Source organism: Thunnus thynnus, chromosome 22, assembly GCF_963924715.1.
Source record: "Thunnus thynnus chromosome 22, fThuThy2.1, whole genome shotgun sequence".
NCBI classification, from domain to species: Eukaryota; Metazoa; Chordata; class Actinopteri; order Scombriformes; family Scombridae; genus Thunnus; species Thunnus thynnus.
Genome location: NC_089538.1, coordinates 23,472,340 through 23,490,291, shown reverse-complemented (window position 1 = coordinate 23,490,291; position 17,952 = coordinate 23,472,340). Strand labels below are relative to the sequence as shown.

Below are 17,952 nucleotides of genomic sequence, written 5' to 3'. Positions count from 1 at the left end.
TATTAAAAAATGAAGAAATATTTGACTTGAATAATTATACTCAAGATTTATGATGAATTATAAATATGTAGAATTGAAGGTCGCCTAGAAAAAATCTATTACAAAATGCACTGAATTAGAATTCTGAAGGTGTCGACTGTCAAAGCTCATTTTAGGACAGAAACAAGCGATCTGGGAAGTTTTATATTGAAACTGAAAACTGTCCCATAATCAATAAAAAAGAGGTGAAACTTGACAAAGTACAAAAACATTTAACTCAAAAGTAAATTTCCCTCAAGTCAAACCTGCCACTGACCTTTCTGATTTTATAGAAGTCAAGAGTGAACAGTTAGAATATAAATAGTTTGCTGAAGCATCATAACCAATAAAGAACACAAGCAACTATTCAGTGAAGTTTTCTGTACAGTTTCTTCATTCAGAAGAACAAGAAACAGCCAAACTTTGATGAACACATTACTCTTGGATTGCCGTACTTACAAGGAAGGGTTGACAATAATTGTGAAAGCTCATTTTGCTGGTAAGGACTGGGGATATTGCTATGTTAGTTGACAGTGAGATACGTCTGTTGGTTTGTGTGCAGGACTCACCAAAACATTAGACGGGATGCCGACTTTTGGCTGGGACTGAAGTTTATTCCTGTATTGACATTGATGTTTCTGTTGATCCCCTCCACAGGGGGTCAGAGGTCAGGGTCAACCATAATGTTTTATTTCAGAAATTCATGAATTCAAGTCTTAAAATGAGAAGTTGAATATTCTTCTAAACTTCAGAAACATTGTTAGCATTTCAGCCTGTTGAGTTCAAATTCTTCAGAAATCCCTTTCTTCTTCTATACTTTGAAGACTTTCTACATGCTGTGTACTGGTTCTAGAGGACGAGTCACATGGGTATAGGCCATACGTGACCTGTATCCCGAAGCAAGTTCAACTTAGTCTGACTCTCTTTGGGTCACCTGACTTCACTGAGCCTAACACTGGTGATCCTGGATAACCAGGACCATGAAGCTGCTTATCAATTATCTCTGTGAACAGGCAGAGTTCTTAACTACAAGCAACATCATCAGCACCATGAATAAAGTACTTCATATAATATGAGATTAAATGTGATAGCTGCGGGAAAATCAGCAATTCTGGCAGCAAAATGTGATATTCAAGGAGATGAAATGTAAACAACATAATCACACAACTAAATCAGGATAAGAAGCTGTAGAAACACTAGAAATAATTTAAAAATATTAAAAGTAAGGCTATAAGTAAGTGGGAATTATTATATGTCTTGTGTTTATGTGTCTTTTTAAATATGTTTGGCATTTTCCAACATGGTCATGTTGCTGAACAAACTATTATGATGCATATTAAGAATGTAAGACTGTTTCTGCTGCCAAAGCAGACAAGAGATGTGGCATTTATAATTCACGGAGGTAATCAACAGCGTTTGGATTATTTTTCTAATAAATGACAAAGTGTAAAAGCAGAGAAACTATCAGGAATCCCTTCAGTGATGACATGAACTAATGTTAGAAGCTCTGTTTAAAACCAGAATGTAAAACCTGGAACAGCAGGTGATTCTACTAACCTATAAAACATTTAATGTCACTTTATTGTAAACTTTGTACTTATGTCCATGTAGGCATCATGTAGGAATAACAACTCTGATTATTTCCAGTGATTTTACTGGTCATTAGTCAGACTGTTAACTGACTTTGATCTGATCGTCTGAAGTTAACCTGCTGAAGAGCAACACAGGTTACCATGGTGATTGTGATACCAGGAAACCAGTGAGAGAGAGTCAGCTGACCCACTTGTCTCATGTTGTGAAACAGTAGCTGTGGTTGTGGTTGACAAGGTTAACAGCAACAGAGCCGGTTGTCACAGCAACATAGGTAGGAATCAGGAAGTGAAAAGACAGCAAAACTAAAAGTTCATTGTGCATCAACGCCCCCTACCAGAACCTCAGGGTCAGTGACAACTCGTCAAAATGATGACATGGTAGACATGCAGAGGCTGTTTATGTGGAATTAAAATATAGTTTTAAAAAAATGAAATTCAAATGCCTCCACTAAAGAAAGACTTTCTCCTTTCTGGTTTTCTTGCAGCTCGATCTGAAGCAAAGAAGAGAGCTTCTGATCATCTCGAACTGGAGTGATGACTTCTGTTTCCTGCCTGTTTATATGCACACCAACATTCATAATTATGATTATTCTGATAATCTCTCATTGGGAGAGCGGCCTTAAAGAGACAGGAGCTAAAACAGCCTGTTTCAGACTGAGGCTGAACTGAGGAGCTGCATAACTACTCGATAGATCGATTGGCATAAAAAAGAAAACAAATATTCTTTAGGTCTGGTTCCTAAATTGTGAGGATTTGCTGTTTTTTTTTTTTTTTTTTTTCATCTTTTTTTGTCCTAAATTAATTAAATATTTTTGTACTATTACTGACTATGGGAGGAAACCACTGAGTCTCCCAAAAAACTCACACAGATACATCTGCAGCATCTGTTTCTTCTTTATTAGAAATATGGTGCTCTGTGACAGATGGAATAATGTTCATTACCACCAATAAGTCAGATCCAGTAGCAGAGTAATATTCTACATTTAATGGCTTAATTCATATGTGGTATTTTTCATATAATGAAACCTGATTATTTTAATGTTATATTTTATCTTACGGTTGTAATGCATGTTGTCAGTTGCAGCAGTTTGTGTGCACTGATTCATGTTTTTCTCCAAATTTCAGCAAAGCGATCGGTCCATAATGAAAACTGCAGAGAGCACAAAAACCACAGTTTGCATAGAAGCCAATTCATACTTTTCATACATACGCTCTCCAACAGCACAAATAATAACAATTAGATGTTTTCTGCCTCTCTTACTTCTCTGTAGTATCTGGCATCTATTACACAATCTATTGGAATATCAGTCAAAACACAACTAATGTGACTCAGGCAGGTTTGAAACATGTTATGTTAATGTCATTCAGGGGTCACTGAATGTAATCTGGGATGCTGCAGAAACATCAGTACTGATGTTATGTGTCTTGCCCAGTTGTGCCAACAGCTGCAGTAATACCTGCAGCATCACACAGTGCTTCATCTGCTGTAAATAAATGCCCATTTTTTCTGCGTTGATTTTATTTTTTACTGTTATGTTATCTAACGCTATATGTACAAAGATGCTGTACTTTCTTTAGTCTGCTAATCTAATTACAGACTTCATGTGACTTGTAATTGCTGTAATTGTAAGTTTTTTCATATTATACCACACTGACATCAGAGCTATTGCAGTATACCAGTTATAGCGACACGGGGTCACAAGTGTTATGTTCTCATATATTAAAACAGGTCTAAAAGTCTTGTGAAATACTAAACATTAATAAAGTTTCATTTGGAAGACCAGCCTTTCACATTTGCAGTTTGACTTTCTTTTTTTTAATTTCAGTATCAAAAACAAATTTAAAAGGCAACACACGTTTATTTCTATATGTAAGAGCAATTCAAAGTGCTTCACATAATGCATTTCAAACAAAACAACATAAAATCATGAAAACAAAAGAAACTTTTTCAAATGAAAATTGTACACACATGAATTGAATTGAGCAGACATGATGTACATCGTATGTATTATCAATACAGTAGATGTGATCGATAATGTAATAAATAAAAGTACAGGTGAGCAGTCTGTTTTCACTGTCATTGTACAGACTGATGGCAGCTGGTAGGAATAACTTCCTGTAACGTTCTTTGTCACATCGGAGCTGAAGAAGTCTGACTGAAAGTGCTCCTCTGTTTGACCAGCAGATCAAGGAAGAGATCCAAGATGTTCACTATGATGTTTAACAGACTGTGCAGCATCCTCTTCTCCACAACCAGCTCCAGTGTCTCCAGAGGAAACATCACTCCACGATTAAACCTCTTCTTATGTATAATGTGTTCCCCCACAGAGAAGTGACACATAATACCTGAAAGCACCTGTGTGGATGTACAGTTCAAACACTAGATATATATAATATACTAGAAGACAGTGGATGTCTGGCTGGAAGAATGACTACATATAGTCTATTACACAATTTGCTGTTGAGTTTACTGAGTGAAAGTTGCCTGAAAATAGAGCAGAAATATGCAGAGTTGCTAATGTGTCAGAATGGTGAACACATACTGTATATCTGCATTTGCAGCTTGAACATAGAAGTGAAGTTATTATGCAAATGGGAAATCCACAAGTGCAAGTGTGCCACTCTCTCGTGGTCTGTCCCCTCATACAGGTGAACCTTTCTATCTATAAATATAAAAATAAATTGTTGTCTTACAGAATTTAGAGAATTTAGATGTTAATTGACCAATAATGTGTAGGCTGGCACGCAAGGGGTAGATTGATGGATGGAGTTGAGCAAGAGAAGAAGAAAAACAGTCATCTGTACACTTCTTCACATATTTTAATGCATTAAACCAAAGGTGTTATCATTTAATGAGGGTGGATATACTGGATTCAATGATTGTAAGATATTGTCAAGTCAATGTTCAAAAAAACTCTTTTTTTATTTCTCCGACAGGTATATGTTTACTGTTGTTATCTCGGAGCACTCACAAAGTTGATATGGCAATAAATGACTGAATCTTGAATCACTGTCTGTAACAACACACAATAATAAATCCTTTAATACAAACAGGGTCATACTCAGGTCCTACCTGTTTGGTGGCACCTGGGTGTTGCCTGATGTCCTCCTGCTATATCCCTCATATATGTTATCATTTATCTATAATTTTGTCATCCTGTTTTTCCCATACTGTAATTTTGCTATTTGCTCTATTCTGTACACACATCTATTGCATGTGTGTCTGTTCTGGGAGAGTGATCCCTCCTCTGTTGCTCTTCCTGAGCTTTCTTCCATTTGTTCCCTGTTAAAGGAATGTTTTAGGAGGAGTTTTTCCTTTTCTGAATCGAGGGTCTGAAGACAGAGGATGTTGTATCGCTGTACAGATTGTAAACCCCCTGAACCTAATTTGTGATTGGTGATGTTGGGCTATATACTTTCTACTGATGAAACACTCTGTATGAAAACAGCCAATAGTGTGGTCTTTAGAAACCACCCAACCCCTCAATAGACAAGGACCCCCCTCCTCACAAATCCCTATTTAACCCCTGATTATAATGTAAACATCAATCCCTCTGGAGCGCTGGTGGATGTCTGGAGACATCAAAATGTCCAGAAACAGCCCTGTGGTTAGAGTTAAATATAAAGTGAATTAATTATGTCCCTCTTTTTGTTACTATACTTCCACCGCAGCTCAACAGGGAAACACTGTCCGAGGAAACACAAAGAGGGAATTTGATGCTAAAAAGACTGTAAATGTGACAGATATCCACTTGTTCTGTATGTGATGGTCTTCCTTCTGTGCAAAAAAAGTTTTTTTGAATATAATATGAGGCTTCAGCAGTCTGAGGTAGACAAATCAAGTGGATATCTTCTAAAGTCTTTTTTGTAAAAATTTCCCTCTTTGTGTTACTCTCCTTCCACTGCAGTTCAACTGGGAAACACATTTACTATTAAAACCTGCCCTGTGTTTTAACGTGACTGTGATGAAATTAACATATGATAGTAAAAATAGATGCCTCGTGTTTTAAGAGGTGATTTAATGTGACAGATTTTTCAGTGTATACTTGCACATAATCAAGACCTTTACTGACTATTGTAAGTTGAGAAAATGTTGTTACATCACAGCTTTCTAGTTGTGAAACAAATGGGCAGAACATGTAATGGTGGCAAATTTCCATATTGTTGATACGTGATAACCACTTTGACCTGATTTACAATGATTCATTAGATTCAGACTCAGCCGTCACATATAGCCTACAGTTGCAAAATAATTATTTCCTTCTACAAAATGGCCCCCAGATACGTTTATGTCACATTAAACACTGAAAATAAACAGCTTCTTCTTTCACCCACCAGCCTCCTGCTGTGATACTGACCCAATGAATTTTCCATCAGGTAACATTTACCTAATGGAAACAAGAAGTGTGAAAGATGAGGACAGCTGTTGAAGAAAAAAAAAATTATTAATTTTATTTTTATAGGACTCACCCTGATTAAAAACAGAGTTTGGTGAGTTTGGTACTAAAGAGGATGAGTGATATTGTGAAATTATCTTTTGATAAACTCGAGGGAGCCACTTTTTATGTTTTCTTTTTTATTTAAAGCAACAGAAACGACAGAATCCCGAGATACCCAATGAGATGACACACTGGCTAATTCAACTACCTGACTAATACAGATGAGGAGACCTCAGTTCTTATTAAAGGTCTTAATTTATGCCAATATCTGCAACTAATTTCTGCTATGTTAAAGGACGAGTTCATAATTTTTAAAATTTGTCTTAAACCAACAGTCAGGTGTCCATATGAACAGTGAAAGAGGTTTTCCTCGCTGTAATCATTCCTCCTGTTCATACTGGATATTAAAAGATCCTTCAAATGTGCTTTCAATGTAAGTGATGGAGGCCAAAATCCACAGTGTGTCCACACAGTCATTTAAAAGTTGATGTGAAGCTTCTATTCAGCTTCAGCAGTCTGAGTTAGTCATATCAAGTGGATATCTGACACATTTACAGTCTTTTTAGCATCAAATTCCCTCTTTGTGTTTCCTCGGACAGTGTCTCCCTGTTGAGCTGCGGTGGAAGTATAGTAACAAAAAGAGGGACTTTGGCACTAAAAAGACTGTAACGTTGAAAGATATCTACTTGATTTGACTCATTTGGACGCTGAAGCTTCATATTAGCTTCAGATAAACTTTTAAATATATTTTTGCTCAGAAGGAGGACTGTGGATTTTGTCTCCCATCACTTCCATTGTAAGGTCATTATGAAGGGATCTTCTAATGGTCAGTATGAACAGGAGGAATGATTACAGCAAGAAAAACAGGTTTCACTGTTTATTTGGGCTCCTGACTGTTGATTTAAGACTGACTTGAAAAATTGTGAACCTGTCCTTTAAGGTGGAACTCTTTGCATTTATCCATTTTATTTAGCTGAAATATCTACATGACCACATGTATGTGGAAGCTTAACATTACAGCCACATGTGATATTTGAACATTACATTCTTAAATTGAGTCAGCTGAGTCACTGCCTCAGTTTACAAAGCTTTTTAAAAAAAACACCTGTACAGACTGGCATTTATATAATATTCTTGTCTTTTCAAATGTTTTAATGTTGTTTCTTTTTGTATTTTATCTCTCTGACCACTGTTTTACTGTATTTTCTGTGTATGATGTTCTTTTAATTTTTTCTTATATTTTATTGTATTTTGTGAAGCCTTGTAAACCTTGTAACTCCGGTTTTGAAATTCATTATAGAAATAAAGTTTATTATTATCATTATTGTTATTACACTTTCAGACAAGAAGGCCTTCAGGTCTGCCTCAGAACAAGAGTCGGCTGAATCTGCACCAGAGATGACTTTCAGGTTGAGGGCAACAAACTACACACTGTCTAGATGATGTTCATGTCTGACCACGGGACAAAGGACAAGTAGATCAGAGATGTGACTAGAAGAGGAGAACAGTAACAACAGAGATGCAATTGAGTTTTCAGGGTTTATTTAACCCACCACCAGAAAAAAACCCAAACAAGTGAGTTAGCTTATATAATAGATCCTGAGTGATCCTGCAGTTCAACAGGCAAGTAGCTACAGAAACAAAAATTACTACTAATAAAAAAACTACAAAAAATACAAGATAATGAATACAAGATAGATACAGATAAAAATACAAACAGAACACCCCACCACTACAAAAGTGTCAAAATGTAAAAAACATTTTTAGAAATATACAGTAGTCACCTAAATTGCACATATGTTTTTTTTAAAAAATGTTAACACTCAAAATTAGGTACCAACATGTTGTCTAAAATAGAAAAAGTGCTCAGTCTTGTCAACTTGTGACATTGTGCAAGACTTGCAAATCCTTCCTGAGTGCATAACAAGCGGCCCTCTGCAGCACTGGGATCAGCATCACATCTTCACAGGCAAAAATCAAGCAAATTGCTTACAAAATCTCCAGCAGTGCGCAAAACAGGAATTCAGTGAGAGGCAAAACTTGATTGCTGGTTTGTTTGTTTTTTTGTTTCTCTTTGTAGCATCTGGAACCTGCTGAACTGGATAGGGAAAATACGATTCAGCAGACCATGACTTCCTGCACGTCGCCCCCGTTGTCGTCCCCCTGTGGCAATTGTTGTTGGTTCAGATTTTCCATCTTCACGCCCTCTCCCTGCTCCACTTGATTCTCTGTGTGTGATAATGGAAGTTTTTCCGTAGTTAATTCAGTTTGCAGTAATAAAGCAACCTTATCTCCAGACACAACACAGCAGAACCCAAATTACATTCAACATGTTTTGTCATGTCCTCTACCAAACATTTTTAAATATTTTTTCTACAATATTTATACATGGCAATATAGTTGAGGTTAGGGAACTTAAACATTTGGTGAAGGTAAAGAACATGATAAGCAGGGCTGTTTTAGATGTAACTCAGCTAGCAGGTGGTCTAGAGTGCCACGAGTCAAAATGCTGCCTGCTCCACAAGTGTTTACAACTGTCAATAATACAAACAGGAAAGAAGTGCAGTTTCACCAGCTGTGTTGCACTCAGAGTGGTTCTCCAACACCTCTGAAACAACAGTCAGTACTTTCCATCTCCATGTTCTCACCGCACATTTATAAATACTACTTTATGTGCAGTAAATGATGTATGCCTGGTTTCTGTGCATACCAAGCAGCAACTACCACGATTAATAGTTGGCTATTAATCACAGCTGTATTGAGATCCGATCACTCAGACCACATTTGGAGATGGTCTGGGCCACATGTGGCCACATTCTTTTAGTAGTGTAAATGCAATGCATCCTGGACCACACTGAAGGACCGCCTACTCCCTCCGTCCAAAGCTGTTCAACTTGTTTGATAAAAGGATAGAGAAATTCATTATTTTGTTTTGCCATTTTTCATGTGAATTAAAAACGTAATCCACTTCCCGTTTTTCCCCGTTTTTCTCGTTCCCCTAACTGGTTTTCCTCATCAAACCTTCATTTTGAATAGAAATTAAACCACCAATTTTTCCCTTTTCTGTCTAAAAAAATATTTCAGAAGCTAAACCTTGCTGGATAGTTTCCTCTGTCCTGTCAAGTTGATAACTACAGTTCTTGCTGCGCTGCTCGACATAATGAGCTCAGGATTTATCAGGTGGACACTGCTTTACTCCAAACAGTTTCACTGTATGTATGTATGTATGTATGTATATATATATATATATATATATATATATATATATATATATAGGTATATGAACTGCTGATTAATTGCAAAATGTAATGTCTCATTTAAGACAAAGTAAACAAACTGCTGTAAGTACAAGTCATGGGCAGACAGCGTGTCGCTAAGAGGGATTTTGAAGGGTAATGATCAAACCAGCATCTAACGGGTCCGAAGTGACATTTGAGTTATATTTACCTGCTGTTTAATGTGCTGCAGCTGAGCAGCTAATTAGCATCTAGCTGCTAACTTATGTTAGCGGTGAATGTTTGTTATCATCAAGTTTTGATGATGTGGGCAGAGGCTGTTTCATTCACTGTTTAAAAGAGGGAGGTATCATGCCTCATTTTGCAATAATTGAGCATTGAATATTTTATATATTTTATTTTATTTTATTTAAACATTGGACATCTTAAATGTTGTTTTCATTTAAGACCATGGGCAAAAGTTCCATGCTGTTTCTGGCTGTAAGTGTGTTACAGAATAAATGGAAAACAAAGATTTATTTGTCTCCCCCTTTTTTTTTCGCTGATCTTAATAATGATCTGATCCGTGACTCAAATCCGTGATACGATCCGAACCGTGAGTTTTGTGTTCATGTTAACACCCCTAGTGTTAACATGTCAGCTTTGTAGTTTATATTTTGTATATCGTGCACATAGATAAGAGTGTGTAAGTCATGTATTTGATACATGCATTAATACTTTCTGATGTGAACCTACACTTTTAGATCTATGAATGTTTTTAGTGTTCAGTCTTTCTAGTATTCAGCACTGATCTGTTCCTGTATCACATTATAAGCTTTGTGCTACTAACACGTGGAAATCATGTGATATGTTGTCTGTTTTTGATGAGAACATAAATCTGTTGTCACAATAGAACAATACTATAAATTTGAATTTCATTTTGTTGGTAAAATGACACATTTGATCCACTCCATGGCTAAAATGAGCTCTTCTTTGTTTAGAAACAATATGTAAATGCTAAATGTCTTTAAAGAAGCAGCCTTTACACTACTCAAGCAAATTGTTTTATTGGCATATAAAATTGCCCCCCACCCCTCCGATTTCATCAGGTGGGACAATGATGTAGTTTGATGCAGTTTGTTGTAAGATTCCATGTTGGTTTTCCTCCTGTCCTCCCCAGTTTTTTGAGTCACCAGTCGCCACTGATAGATATATATATATGTATATGATCCCATCCAACTACCGGCCAATAACCTGCCTTTGTACAACATGCAAGCTCCTGTCAGGCATCATAGCAGCTAAGATGAATAGGCACATGGCCCGATACATGAGCAGGGCCCAGAAAGGAATTGGTAGCAATACCAGGGGTGCTAAGCACCAGCTACTGGTTGATAGAGAAATCACCCAAGACTGCAAGACCAGGCAGACCAACCTGTGCACCGCCTGGATTGACTACAAGAAAGCCTATGACTCAATGCCACACACATGGATACTGGAATGCTTGGAAATGTACAACATCAACAGGACACTAAGAGCCTTCATCAAGAACTCAATGGGGCTGTGGAAAACAACTCTGGAGGCCAACTCAAAGCCAATTGCACAAGTTACCATCAAGTGTGGCATATACCAAGGTGATGCACTATCCCCGCTGCTGTTCTGCATAGGCCTGAACCCCCTCAGCCAGATCATCTCAAAGAGTGGCTATGTTCCGAAGTGGAACAACCATCAGTCACCTCCTCTACATGGATGACATCAAGCTGTATGCCAGGAATGAGCGAGACATCGACTCACTGATCTACCGCACCAGGATCTACAGCAACGACATCGGAATGTCATTCGGACTAGATAAGTGTGTTCGGATGGTATTGAAGAGAGGGAAGATGATCAGAACCGAGGGGGTTGAACTACCAGAAGGCAGCATTGCAGATGTTCAGGACAGCTACAAATACCTTGGGATCCCGCAGGCAAATGGGAACCTTGAGGAAGCCGCAAGGCAGTCAGCCACAGCCAAATACCTACACAGAGTAAGGCAGGTCCTGAGAAGACGGCTGAATGGGAAGAACAAGATATGGGCCATCAACACGTACGTCCTGCCAGTCATCAGATACCCTGCTGGTATAATAAGCTGGCCAAAGGAGGAGATAGAGTCCACTGATATCAAGACAAGAAAGCTCCTCACAATGCATGGAGGGTTTCACCCCAAGTCCAGCACCCTGAGACTGTACACTAAGCAGAACGAGGGAGGCCGAGGACTGGTGAGCGTCAGAGCCACTGTCCAGGACGAAACAACCAAGATCCAGGAATACATCAGGAAGATGGCCCCCAAAGATGAACTGCTAAGTGAATACCTCAGGCAGCAAAAACCTGATGATGCAGAGGAGGAGGAGGAACCATCATGGAGGGACAAGCCCCTACACGGCATGTACCACCGACAGATAGAAGAAGTGGCTGATATCAAGAAATTCTACCAGTGGCTGGAAAAAGCTGGACTGAAGGACAGCACAGAAGCACTAATCATGGCAGCAGAAGAACAGGCACTTAGTACAAGATCAATAGAGGCGGGGATCTACCACACCAGACAGGACCCTAGGTGCAGGCTGTGCAAAGATGCTCCTGAGACAGTTCAGCACATAATAGCAGGCAGGAACAGCATACATGGAATGCCATAACCAAGTGGCTGGCATAGTGTACAGGAACGTCTGCACTGAGTATGGGTTGAAGGTCCCAAGGTCACAATGGAAGACACCTCATAAGGTGGTTGAGAATAACCAAGCCAAGATCCTGTGGGACTTTCAGATCCAAACTGACAAGCTGGTGATGGCTAAACAACCGGACATCGTGTTGATTGACAAACAACAGAAAAAGGCAGTAGTGATAGACGTAGCAATCCCAAGCGACAGCAACATCAAGAAGAAGGAACATGAGAAGATCGAAAAATATCAAGGGCTGAAAGAGGAGCTATCAAAGATGTGGGGAGTGAAGGCAACATCTGAAGTCTCTGTCCAGAATAGCACAGTCCTAGGAACAGCTAAGACACTGCGCAGAACCCTCAAACTCCCAGGCCTCTGGTAGAGGACCCGAGCTTGAGGAAGACACACCACCACCCCCCATGGGAGGGGGGTGAGAAGGGGATTTTATATATATATATATATATATATATATGTTCAGATGCAGTGCTAGAGTAAATCAGTAGGACAGGCATTTGATTTTCATGAGGGGACACAATGCATTGTATATTTGTTTATCCTGTTATCAAACAAGTTGAACACAGCTTTGGACGGAGGATACACAGGCCTGTACCACAGCCGCCCTGCAGAGAGGCCATTTAAAAGAATAACTCACCACAATGAACAGTACTTCAGTTAATGTACTGCTCATTTCCACCACTGTATTAATAACACCTTACTTTATGCTGCTGTATCTATCATTCATAAGCAGCATACAAACAGTTAATAAATGGTTTATATCACACTAAAATGTTGTTATCAACAGATATTAAGTATTTATTGGTTCATTTTGATGTATTTGTCAACAACTATAACTTGGAATAATATAAAATGTGTTGTCATAGGAGAAATTATAGTCGTTGACAATTACTGTACATTAATAAACACTTAAAATGTCTTTATAGCTGTTTATAACTACATTATAGTGTGTTATAAACCATTTATTAACCATTTATATAATGTTTTAAATGTTAAATAAAGGGGACTTCTTTGTGTTCTGGAAAATTCCACATCTACCTAACAAGGACATAACTGGTTTAATGCTGGACTCCACCTGCAAAACATTCAAATGAGCATTTTATGAGGAAAAGAAGTGAAAATGAAGACTCACGAGGATTTGGTTCTTCATGTCTGTCATCTTCACTTGATCTGAGGTAAAAAAACAAAAAAAACAAAGATAAAACATTTTCATTACAAAATATATATCAGTGTGAAGTGAGAGCCAGAACTTGGCTCAAAAACTGTTTGCTGTTTGGTGCTGAGCACGTAGTGTACAGTGGACTTTTAGAGCTTTTTCTCTGAAAACAGCTGCGTGGAAACAACGCTCTGAGAGCTGCAACACTACAAGTCACACACAACATATTACACACTGACAGCTCATACAGTGGAGTTATAGAACATATTGATTATAGCTGCTGCAGTACTTAAGAAAATGTACCTACAAATTAAAACACACAACACTAAGTTAACTTTACTCAGTAGCAATCTGGTATTTTGACCCAGTGTTACATACAACAAGCTTTAGCTAAAAACTGTCACCAATGTGTTGTTTCTTGTACAAAACGATGTGTATATGACATTCAATAGATACACAAGTTATAAACAATCAATAACAAACGGACATGTAAGAGAGTAGAGTACATTATAACAAGCTTTAGTTTGAGTAAATAACCCAACAATAAAATAAAAAATAACATTAAACCTGGGTCAGAATAACTGCTTGTCTCCAGTGGATTTCTGGGTAACATTAACTCAGTATTGTGTTGCTGCTCTATTGACCCAAACTGGGTAAAATAACTAAGTGATTTTTACAGCGTAAAAGATATCTTATCTGGTAAATTCAGAAATGTATTTAGTTTAGTTTTCTAGGGAGATCATGGACTGCTTGGAAATCACCTACCAGGATTACTGAAGCAGATGACTTACCCTCGGTGCTGTTGATGAACTGCAACTAAACCAAATATCATCACTGATGGTGAGCTTCTTTTTACCTTTGTGTGTTAACCTCTGCCAACCTTGTTAGTTCTGTCGTTTCTTCCTTTGTTCCATCTTCACGTTGTTTCTCTGCTCCGCTGGCTTCTGTGTGAGATAATGGAAATTTTCCTTAGTTAATTCAGTTTGACAGTAATAAAGCAACTGTATCTCCAGACAGAACACTACAGAACTCAAATTACATTCATTGGCAATGTTTTGTCATGTCCTCTGCCAACATTTGTTATTATTTTTTCTACAATATCTGTTCATGGCAACATTTGGTTCAGGTAAAGATCATGGTTATGTGGGGCTTTTTTAGGTGTAGGTGAGCTACTCAGTTGTCTAAGACAGACTGCATATAGCTCTCAAGTGATCACATGATTGATCACATGAAGGAACAGCAAAGCAGGGGTTTGGATTGACAGTATATCTGCTTTATTGTACGTTATTTTTCACTCTTCCCTCTTGTGTATTTTTACTCCCTGAAATGAGAAGACAACTTCACCATCATCCAGAAGAAAGATGACCAAAGACTATTCTTTCTAAGGCAGCTTAGGAATTGTCAAGGGTTGCAATATTACAGTTCTACAAAGCTGTAATACATAGTGTGCTCAATTAATAACTCTGAGGTATAAAAACTCTACAGCCAAAGAGAAAAAACTGCCAGGCAGAGTCGTGCCCACAGCTTCACAAATAATTGGCTTTGAACTCCCCACCATTTCTGAATTATATCACATTCCCATTCAGTGGAAAGGTTTTAAAATTCAACTCCCTGTTCAGTATTTCCCTTCAGGTAAAAGACTCTGCAGTATTAAGACCAGGACATCTGAAGAAATCTGCATCCTAAATGCTTCAGTGGTTGTTTAAACTTGTATAAACTCCTTTAGCACATGCTCTTTAATTTGTCACTTTGAGGTTATGGGCCATATGGTTGCATTAATGAAATATTGAAATATAATTGTAACAGTATGTTTTTGTGGACACTTCTTGTATGTATTGTGTTGGTTTATGTTTATGTTATTATCTCTGAGCACACAGAAAATATTCCCCATCAACTGTTAAGTTGATATGGCAATAAATTATTTTATCTTGAATCAATGTATGTAACAACACACAATAATAAATCCTTTAATACAAACAGGGTCATACTCAGGTCCTACCTGATTGGTGGCACCTGGGTGTTGCCCAATTTCCTCCTGCTATATCTCTCATATATGTTATCATTTATCTATAATTTTGTCATCCTGACGTTAATCATGAGGTGTGAAATTGTCCATCATGAATGTAATTTCTAGAATACTGGACTGACTAATAAGGAGGCATGACTTAAATAACTTACGTGGTCTATGTCTCCACCTGTAACAGCATGCAGCGACAAGACCAAGAATAACAAGAGCACCAACACTCCATCCAATTATCCTATACACGTTGTTATCTGGCGGAATAGAAGAGAAGCTGAGTTGAGTCCGGGGAGTTTAAGGTGCTGCACTTCAGGTTTATTTTGTTTACAAGGGAGCATTTGTTAAACTAGTTATTGTGCTGCAGAACTTTCTCTGCAAAACCATTATCACACTTTACAACCGCTTGTTTTCTTACTGTGCTGTCAGACATTTCACTACTTCACACACATGTACAATCTGTCTTCATTTACTAAAACAATTGTTTCATTATGAAAAAAAAATGCTGACTATGAGAAGTGGTTTCACAAACTCTAAATCATTTTACACTCAAAGCAAGAGATAAAAATGTGTTAAACAACTGCAAATAATCTGTTTTTTTCTGCAACAACTGAGAAGTTACAGTACTTACCTTCCGGTGAGGGGGTCGTGTCAGTACCTTCAGGTGACTTGCTCGGATGCTCTGTTGAATTTGCTATGACACAAAAGAGCATTAAATTAGTTGAGAAGGACTGATAAAGACATACACACAAAAATCTGTACATGCATTTAATCATCACAGACTTTCACACAATTCAATCTGTTCTGTGCTCATTAAAGATACAAACATGGTAAACAACACAACTATGAAGAATTTTAAAACAATTAATATTTTTCTTCCAGTGCTTTTTCTAATGTGTTTTCTTCGAAGACTGAAATTACAGCAGCTCTCAAGTGATCGCATGATTGATCACATGAAGGAATGGCCAATCAGAGATATGGATTGACAGTACATCTGCTTTGTTGTACTTTTTCTACAGCCATGCTAGCAGCTCTGTGAGGCTGTAGGCACAGTGATGTTTTGACCTAAATGTTAACATGCTTATGTTTAGCAGGTAAAATGTTTACCATGTTCATCATGTGAGTCTAACATGTGAGCATGCTAACATTCGCTAATTAGCACCAAACACAAAACAGGCCTACAGCTGAGGCTGATGGGAATATCATTTTGCAGGTATTTGGTCAAAAACCAAAGCTGAATTGAAATTTTGACATAATGACTCTAGAGGAAAAGCAATAAAAACATTTCAAAAACAATAAATCCCACCCTGTACATGATGATATACCTATCTGTCCAATCAGACAACAACTTCTGGTACAATAAAATGTTATTTCTTTATGTGCTTTAACGATTATAGAGGCTGCTTATGGCATACAGAAAAGCTTCCCTTTGCACAGTAATGCCACTGCAGCAGATACTGTGAGACATTGCTTTTAAACATCAAACCAGAACTGAATCTGTGTTTCACTGTATAAACTTATAAATGTATAAATTTGTGCAAAAGCCGACCTGTCGCGTATATAGAAAAAACACACAACATTTATTACTGTTAGATCCTGATCGATCCTGTTGGCATGTTGGGATGATTTAAGTACTGTGGAAACTGCTTATAGTGATCACATCTGTCCGGGTCAAATTTATCACTATAAGCGGATGATTATTATAACCGATTTTTTTCTTTTTCTTACCAACTAATTGAGATTTGTATATTATAGCCGGCGATCAGACTGATTAGAGCTCTAACCCTGACATTAGGGAAGACAAAAACATTACTAAGAAGAGGGGAGGACATTTCTCTTCATTTGATAACGTTAAAGTTGGGCTTTGCTGACGGCTTCCCGACTCATTTTGAAAAAGACGAGAGACAGAGAGAGAGAGAGAGAGAGAGGCAGTGGTCGAGTGAGCTAGAGAATGTATGAGGAGAGCGAGCAGCGGTAGCGAGAAAGCTGGTGAATGAGAGGAAAAAAACATTTCACAAAAATAAACACACCCACACCCTGCAACCCACGCCGCAACGCCTGATAATGGTGCCACAGCCGCTAAGTACATATTATATATGCATCATAGGAGTAAGGTTAAAAAAAAAAAAATTACTATAGTTTCAAAATGTATGAAAAGACCCAAAATGAACACTGTCACACTTTCACTCAACTTAAACCATTATGTACTTGTGTTCAAGACAAAACTGTCCTTGACAAAACTGACAAAAATGTGCTTAATGACTGTTCAAAACTCTGAAGAATCCTGTTTAAAATACATTTTTAGCCAATTCTTTTTACCTTCAATGATTTTCTCGTGATTTTTTCTGTCTTGTTCTCCAATTTTAATGACTGCAAAAAATAGATAAATAAATATGAAAAAAGCAAAATTAGTCAGACATGTTTGATAAAATCATGCACATGTTATTACTGGAGACATTTTGTTTACCAAAACAAAGAACCAACGTCTTATAGTGTCAAATTCCATTGTTGAAACTGTTTCAAATTGTGGATTTCTCATTTCATCATTAAGAGAGTAGAAGATCTTCTGATGACTTTTATACTCAGTGATAATTTCTACCAGAGTCATATGAAAGCTCCCACTGTATTTCTACTTATCAACGTGGTTTAAAATGAAGCACAATGTTATTATATGATTACAAAAGCAGAGTCAGTGGTGATGTTAGTTCTGGAAAATATATGTGTATGTGGTGTTCAATGTGCTTACAAAGAGTCCGCCCGGTGCATTTTCTCACTTCCTTGTTTCTGATACAACAGCAGTAGTTTCCTGC

General features: G+C 37.6%; 2 protein-coding genes across 4 annotated transcripts in view; one reads left to right on the top strand and one right to left on the bottom strand.

Annotated features, from left to right (window-relative positions):
- LOC137174193 (zinc finger protein 850-like) overlaps positions 1 to 17,952 on the bottom strand; it is a 343,824-nt gene that overhangs the window by 226,365 nt on the left and 99,507 nt on the right. The window lies entirely within an intron of this gene.
- Positions 1 to 17,952, top strand: part of LOC137174207 (Fc receptor-like protein 5) — a 48,886-nt gene that overhangs the window by 3,493 nt on the left and 27,441 nt on the right. For 2 of the 3 annotated variants that reach the window (XR_010925306.1, XM_067579382.1), the window contains one exon: positions 2,096 to 2,822. The exons of the other annotated variant lie outside the window; for it this stretch is intronic. Coding sequence is in view for 1 of the 2 variants with exons in the window: in XM_067579382.1 (XP_067435483.1) it covers positions 2,096 to 2,145 (50 nt within the window). In the remaining variant the exon portion in view is untranslated. Of the gene's footprint in view, positions 1 to 2,095; positions 2,823 to 17,952 lie in introns of those variants that run through there. 3 annotated transcript variants of the gene reach the window in all.